At 29.8% G+C, this 7144-nt stretch overlaps 1 protein-coding gene across 1 annotated transcript in view; it reads left to right on the top strand.

Annotated features, from left to right (window-relative positions):
• The first annotated feature begins 1366 nt into the window (after positions 1-1366).
• Positions 1367-7144, top strand: part of LOC108694090 (RNA-binding protein 7-like) — a 34821-nt gene continuing 29043 nt past the window's right edge. The window contains exon 1 of the mRNA XM_018203381.1: positions 1367-1637. Within this exon, the coding sequence (XP_018058870.1) occupies positions 1554-1637 (84 nt within the window). The 5' untranslated portion in view covers positions 1367-1553. The remainder of the gene's footprint in view (positions 1638-7144) is intronic.

The raw sequence follows: 7144 nt of genomic DNA, 5'->3' as shown, positions 1-7144 counted from the left end.
TATTTTATTTTATTTTTTAAATATTATTTTTAATTTTCTGATAAAATAATTTCCGCAGATTTTAACTTATTTGTTTTCTTATTTTCATGTACTGTTAAAATAAAGAAATTTGTTAACACATCTCAATTGTCTATTCTAGAATTCTAATTACTTATGTAAAACCAGCCATCTTCTATTCGATAATTTAAGAATTTTCTTTCTATTTCAAAGAAATCTTGAAATTCTTTTAAAATTGCACATCTCTTTGCACTGCCCGAAACATAAGTGGCAATACTTCTAATTAATTTTTCGCATGATTTCGGTAATTTTTCACAAGCTTTACTAGCTACGATCGGCTGAATGGCAAATGCAATTTAATAATATTATACAATTTAATAATATTATATTTCTGATTGTAAATGAGAAAAAAAGAAATTTTTACGGCCAATCATTACTGATGCGCTATCACTTGCCATTCCGATTATATTTTTTAGATAAGATATATTTTTTTTTTCTAATAAATCTTTGAAATTTTGAAAAAGTTTACTTGCCGAACAATCTGTAGCATCTAAAGATATTAGTTCTAATAATTGCGTTTTTAATTATTTATTTGATAAAAATTGTACAACGCACATAATTTTTGTATCCGCGATGTCAGTATTTCATCAATTAAAATAGAAAATCGACTGTAAATTTTCTACAAGTTTTTCGATTTCACGTTTCGCGATAACTTCTTTAACAATTTTGCTACATTTAGTTCGAGCCAGTGAAAAGTCTTGTGCAATTCGAGAATCTATGAAAATATTTTTTAATAACGAAGTTAAATGATCTGTGGTAAAAGCAACATTATGTTCTGCAAAAAAAGCTAATTTTATCTCCGCGCGTTTAACTTGATCGATGTGAGAAATACTATTTTCATTGAGATACTATTTTCTTTGATTTTTATCAGTTAATTTATTCACATTTGACCATCTGTGTATGTCATTAAATTAGCTTTGCAGCATCTAATAATATCACATGAAATGCACATAGCTTTATTGCTATCTGGAGAATTGGTAGCTGGAGGATGAGGAGCCAATCATCTTTTAAAATTATCTTCATAACAAAAATAGTCTTTCTTTTTTAATTGCTTCTTTTCCGTTATCCGTTTTAAATTATATTTAAAAAATATATAAATAAAATATATAAATAAATATAACATAATAATAAATACTTACCTTACCTAACCTTACATGGCCGGAGCCCGCCAAGGGAATCGCTACATTACGCTACGTATAAACAAGACTGTTTTGCGACGCATGCGCATTAAAACGCGTCCCCGCTGGCAACATTGCTCTCGAGTCTCGCCGCCTCCGGCGGCCCCTTCCGATTCTGGTCGTATCGACTCAGCTTATAGTCGGGGTCACTCTATCAAGATATTATTATGGGTGTAGTACTGAATGCACTCCATGTTTCATCTTCGAGTTTGATCTCTTTCTTTTTATTCCATGATAGTGCCTTAGTTTAACGATACTGACTCTCTTATAATGAGATTTTTCACAAATATAAAAAAATAGAAAATAATTTTGCTAAGAATGGACGAAGATGCACGTACACTTTATTGTGGGAATTTAAGTGAGAAAGTCACTGAGGATATTCTCTACGAATTATTCTTACAAGTTAGTATATAATTAATGTATCCTACAATTAATACATAATGCTTCTGAAACTATGGCCAAGTTTACCTCGTCAACGAGGACCAGGGCCATTAATTACAAAAGACAAAAAGGCTTTTGAAACTATGGGAGCTTTTCAACAAGAAACACAAATTGACACAAGAATTATTCTGTTCAATAATTAGTAAGAAACAAAGACGGAATGACTCTTGTGTCAATTTGTGCCTCTGCTGGAAAGATCTCTAAATAATCTAATATAAATATCTGCAAAAAATAACTTATATTTGTCTTATATATGTAAACTTATAGCTAGTTTGTCAAAGATGTTGCATTATGCATTACAAGTTTTGTAAATGAAAATCATTAATGCAGGTTTTGCGATATGCAATATTGTAAAATACTCACAAAATATAGCAAAATTTATTAATAATGATGATAAAAATCAAACAGACATTAAATTGTAAATATATTAGTTTAAATAAATTCAATGTTTCTTTTTTCTGCAATTATTGCTCTAGTTTACATGGATCATTTAATATTCGTACCAACTGATAATTTTCTATTAAATCATTTTAATTTCAACATGTATTTAAAGAATAGTGTACTAGCATATATCATATGGCATATATCAAGATGATTAATTAAGTATATACATTGGCGTGTAAAAGTTTCCGGCCAATGTGTACTCTAATTCTCTATTCTAAGTCTGTAATACATTCTATACTTTAATTTATAAAAAAAAGGTCTGTTAAAATTTTAATCATTGATTGAATTTCAATCAGATGCTAGTAAAAGATTTCATTCATATCTTGTACTAACATTCAATAATGATTAAAATTTTATTAAGCTTTTTTTTTTTAGAAATTAGAGTACAAAATGTCACTGGTCAGAAACTTTTCTAGACACTATCATGTATATGTACATGCATCACTGAAATTAATTTAATAGAAAATTACTATTTCATATAAGTATTAAACCATTTGTTGTAAAATAGGACATTGTATTATGTGTATGATATCTATCAGCTGGACATAGGCTTAATACAGATACAATTAATAAAATCTAATACAGTTTTTTTTCTACATGGTTATACTGGTAAATCATTGACAATTACTTGTTGGATATTTGCAAGTATAAATATTTGATATTTTTTAAGAATATCTGTACAGAATGCATTTTTCCAGAAAGTAATAACAAAAAAGGTTAAGCGATTGCATAAAATTGAAAAATTTTGTTAAGTTATATGTATTCAATAACGACTCCTTAAGTTTTTAACACTCATATTCATAATTCTTCCTTATTTTAAGGATGGAGGAAGCCTTCATGAAGGATTTCTCAATTCTTTAAGGCTTCCTTGTTTCATAAAGGTTTCAAGTTTTCCTTCTTGAAAGAAGGAATATTTTAAGGATTTTAGTAACCTATTGAAGGCAGCATGTCATAATATATATGCAAATCTAATATCGTGAATTACGAATAAAGGTTATAAAGGTATTGTTGATTAAATAAAGTCGTGATTAAGCATTTTGCAACAATAATGGACAAAAATAAAATTAATAGTAAATTTGATTGGACACATTCAGTGCACACTCAGTGCACACTGATGCACATTAAAACTGTCATACATATACAAAATAACATAAATATAATTACAATAAAAAATATATTAGATAATTCGCTCGTATAAATTTTAAACAATAAAATAAGGAGTTTCTACCAGATCATTTCACTAAATGAACTTTGAAAGGTGTAAAACAGTAAACCTTTATTATTCTTTTATTATCATTTCAATGAATGTTTCGACCATACTAAGTCTTCATCAGCCGTTATAAATGAAATAAAAATCCTTAACAATAATTTATATGAACATATTAAAAACTTAGAAATTAATTTCGATAACGGTATAAAAAATATATATATCGGATCATCTTGTTCACAATCACAATATATGTTACAAATTTAACCATATACTGAATCAAATTATAAAAACTTATGAAACAAATTATAAAAAATTACTTAAATTGTAGATCCAAACCAATTCTTCGGTTAATAGCGAGAAAGAATAATTAATGTGTTCAGAAAAGAAAGTCCATTCAATAATTTAGTGGTAACATTATTTCCAGTTGTATAAGATTGTACTATAATATATTCGAAAAATATATGTAACATCCACGTGGTGCAGAACGAATAAATGGCTAATAAGAATTATAACTATTATTAATAAGTGTCACAGAGTTATACACATTGTATTAATTTTTATAATAATTTGTGAAGTTAAACAAAAATTAAAAACCATAATGTCGCAGATTTATGTAAAATGAGTATAATAATTTTTTGAAGTTAAACAAAATCATATAACATAATGAAATTTAAAAGTGTAAAATAATAATATATTGTTATATCGTAATACACAGTCACTTATTAAAAAAGAATGTAAAAAACATTGAAGGATTGTAATTGTCCCAATAATGCAATCACTTACAATGATGAGCAGACAAAATATAAGGTCCTATTCCCCATAATCCTTCCTTAACTTAATATCTTTGCACATGTAATATCGAATTCTCTTAATAATGATGTGAACGATCTTCACTGGACAGATAATAAATCGCAAATGCTGCTGCTTATATACGACGGTGTCGGACGAACAGAGAGAAACATATTACTCACTAACATTTTTATTATTAAAGGTACTCAACAGATAAACATGCAGGTCATCGAGAGATTCTGTATCCTTCTTTAAATTTGTACTTAAATTTTAATTGCTCTTTAATATATAATGTTTCCGAAATAAGTCTCTTTTATTATAATTCGATTCTGAATCTAATATTTTTATATTCTTCCAAAGCTATAGTTATAATAACGGATATTCTGTTACAGAATGTCTAGATTAATCTATTTTCTTATTATTAATATGTTCATTTATTCTCGTGTTGAGTCTTCTCTTAGTCTATCCTACAGACTAAGAAGCATCGCAATCATTACATAAAATCTTATACACTATGTTATTATTGTCAAAAAATTCTTTCTTGTCTTTATGTACTTTTATAAATTTCTTTAATTTATTAATGCATCTGTAATCCACATCATAGACTGCTTTATTAATCATAGTTGTGGCGAATTGTTTAACCGTGGATAAATGGAAGCACAAAGAATTTTTTCATATTAGTATTTTCATTGCTTTGCAAATTCCTAACTCTTGATGAGAGAAATTTTTTGACCCTCGAGTTAATCTGTTTAAATATCATTTCTAACGGTTATCCGTTATTTAGAAGTACTTCCACAACTATTTCCAAATTTTTCTGATAGAATATTTTAATTTTAGTTGTGGAAGTAAAATTTATCTATTAATGATTGTATATGATAACCACTTTATGACATCGTGAATGGTTAGACAAATAAGATAGGTACTTGCGGATAAGTCTTTTTTTGAAATCAGTCCAGAATTATTATATCATTCTCTACTATCAATAAAAAGTCAAGAAAACTTATTCTGTGATTCTCTTCATATTCTATAGTGAATTATAATGTATGTTATTAAAAGTCTTATGAATAAATGACACCAAATTAGATGGAGCAGCCATAATTAGGTCGTTCACGTTATTCCAATAAGACGGAATAAAAGCTGATAAATATATGTTTATAGTTAAATAAAAAGCATAAATACATGTTTATAAATAAACATAGAAATGCTTAAATCGTGAAATACTCAATATATTTTATTATATTATTATTTAACAAATAAATATGTATTTCATAATTCGAAATATTTGGATTTATTTTTATACTCAAATCAGTGTACAACGGCTTTAATATGCATCAGTGCTTCCAATCGAATTCGCCATAATGCTTATTATACGAAAGAGAAAATTTTTTTGGCGCAGCTTATTTCCGAAAAAAAGCTATCGAAAATAATTATCGATGCGATAGATCTAAATTAAAGCTATCGAAAATAAAAGGACTAGTAACGAATTAAATTTGATTAGCTATGAAGGCTTCTCTTTAAGGAAATTCCCTTGAGAATCTCCCTTGAGAAAAGGAAGCTAATAAGATCCTTGTTTGTTCAAGGAAGGTTTATGGAACATGAATAAGGAACAAGAAATCCTCATTCCTTAAGGAAAGATATGAGTATAAATCAATTTCTATTAAACATTGTTGATTGATTTTATAAAGTTTGATTTATAAAAACTTTTTTACTATTATTTTTACTATTATTAATTTTGCTAATGTTCAACAGAATGAGAAATTAAAAATAAGTGCTAATGTGAAATAATTCAGGGTATTTGTATAAGATATATAGGGTCTTTCAATAAGGATTTAATCGATTTTTAAATGTAAATAAAACAAGTTATGAGATATCCACTTAATTTTTTTTTTTATTTGAAAGAATATTTTATGGCATTAAGTATGGAATGTAACATCGCTCAAATGTCCGCCACGGCTTTGCTTGATGACACGTATTCGGGCGGTCCAATTTTCGATGACTTTCTCGCATAAATCTAGCTGAATTTGCTGAATTGGCGTTTGTTATGTTGACTTTGAGAGCATCAATTGTTTGCGGTTTATTTGTATAGACCTGCAATTTAAGATAGCCCCAAAGGAAGAAGTCTAAAGGCATTAAATCGTACGATCTCGGTGGCCAGTTCACGTCGCCGCCGCGCGAGATAACCATGCCCTCAAATCGCTCGTGCAGAATGTCCATCGTGGCATGCGGTGTGTGGCACGTAGCGCCATCCTATTGGAACCACATGTTATCGGTATCCATATCATCCATTTTAGGCCACAAGAAGTTGCTTATCATCGATCTGTAGCGCTTGCCGTTGACGGTTATGGCAACGCCCGCTTCGTTTTGGAAGAAGGACCGATGATTCCGCCAGAAAACAGTGTCAAAATCCGCATCAAACAGTGACTTTCTCGGGATGCATTTGGAGCTGGTGTATCTCGCGTGGATTGGTCGTCCCAAATTCGACAATTTTGCTTATTCCATTCATCCAAATATGGGCCTCATCACTAAAGATGATTTGTTTGGCGAAATTTGGATTAACTTCCAACTGCTCCAGAACCCAATCAGCGAACATGGCGTTGTCTATGGTCGTTTACCTTAAGTTCTTGGGTCAGTTGAATTTTATAAGGGTGTAGACCCAAGTCCCGACGCAAAATTCGCCAAGTTGAAGTCGCAGAAAGGCCAAGTTCTTGAGAACGACGAGAAATTGATCGCCTCGGGTTTTCCCATATACTCTCACGCAGCGATGTTTTCAGCAGATTTTGCGTTTCGGCAATGTACTGGTGTTGGCTGATTATTTATCGAACCGGTTGACTCGAATTTGGCCACCAAACGTCGAATAATCGTTTGGTAGCTCGGCAAGACGATCGTGGCGAGGATAAAAATCACGTAATGCGCGGAACGTTTCTCGAACGGAGCACTGATTTTGATAATAAAATTTTATGATTGGCACACGTTGCTCAACACTATGACCTTCCATGGTGATTTGTCATACATTACTAAACAATTC

The sequence above is a fragment of the Atta colombica genome, unplaced genomic scaffold (assembly GCF_001594045.1).
Source record: "Atta colombica isolate Treedump-2 unplaced genomic scaffold, Acol1.0 scaffold113, whole genome shotgun sequence".
Classification (NCBI taxonomy): Eukaryota; Metazoa; Arthropoda; class Insecta; order Hymenoptera; family Formicidae; genus Atta; species Atta colombica.
Note: the sequence above shows the minus strand (reverse complement) of the source record. Positions and strands in the feature narration are given on the sequence as shown.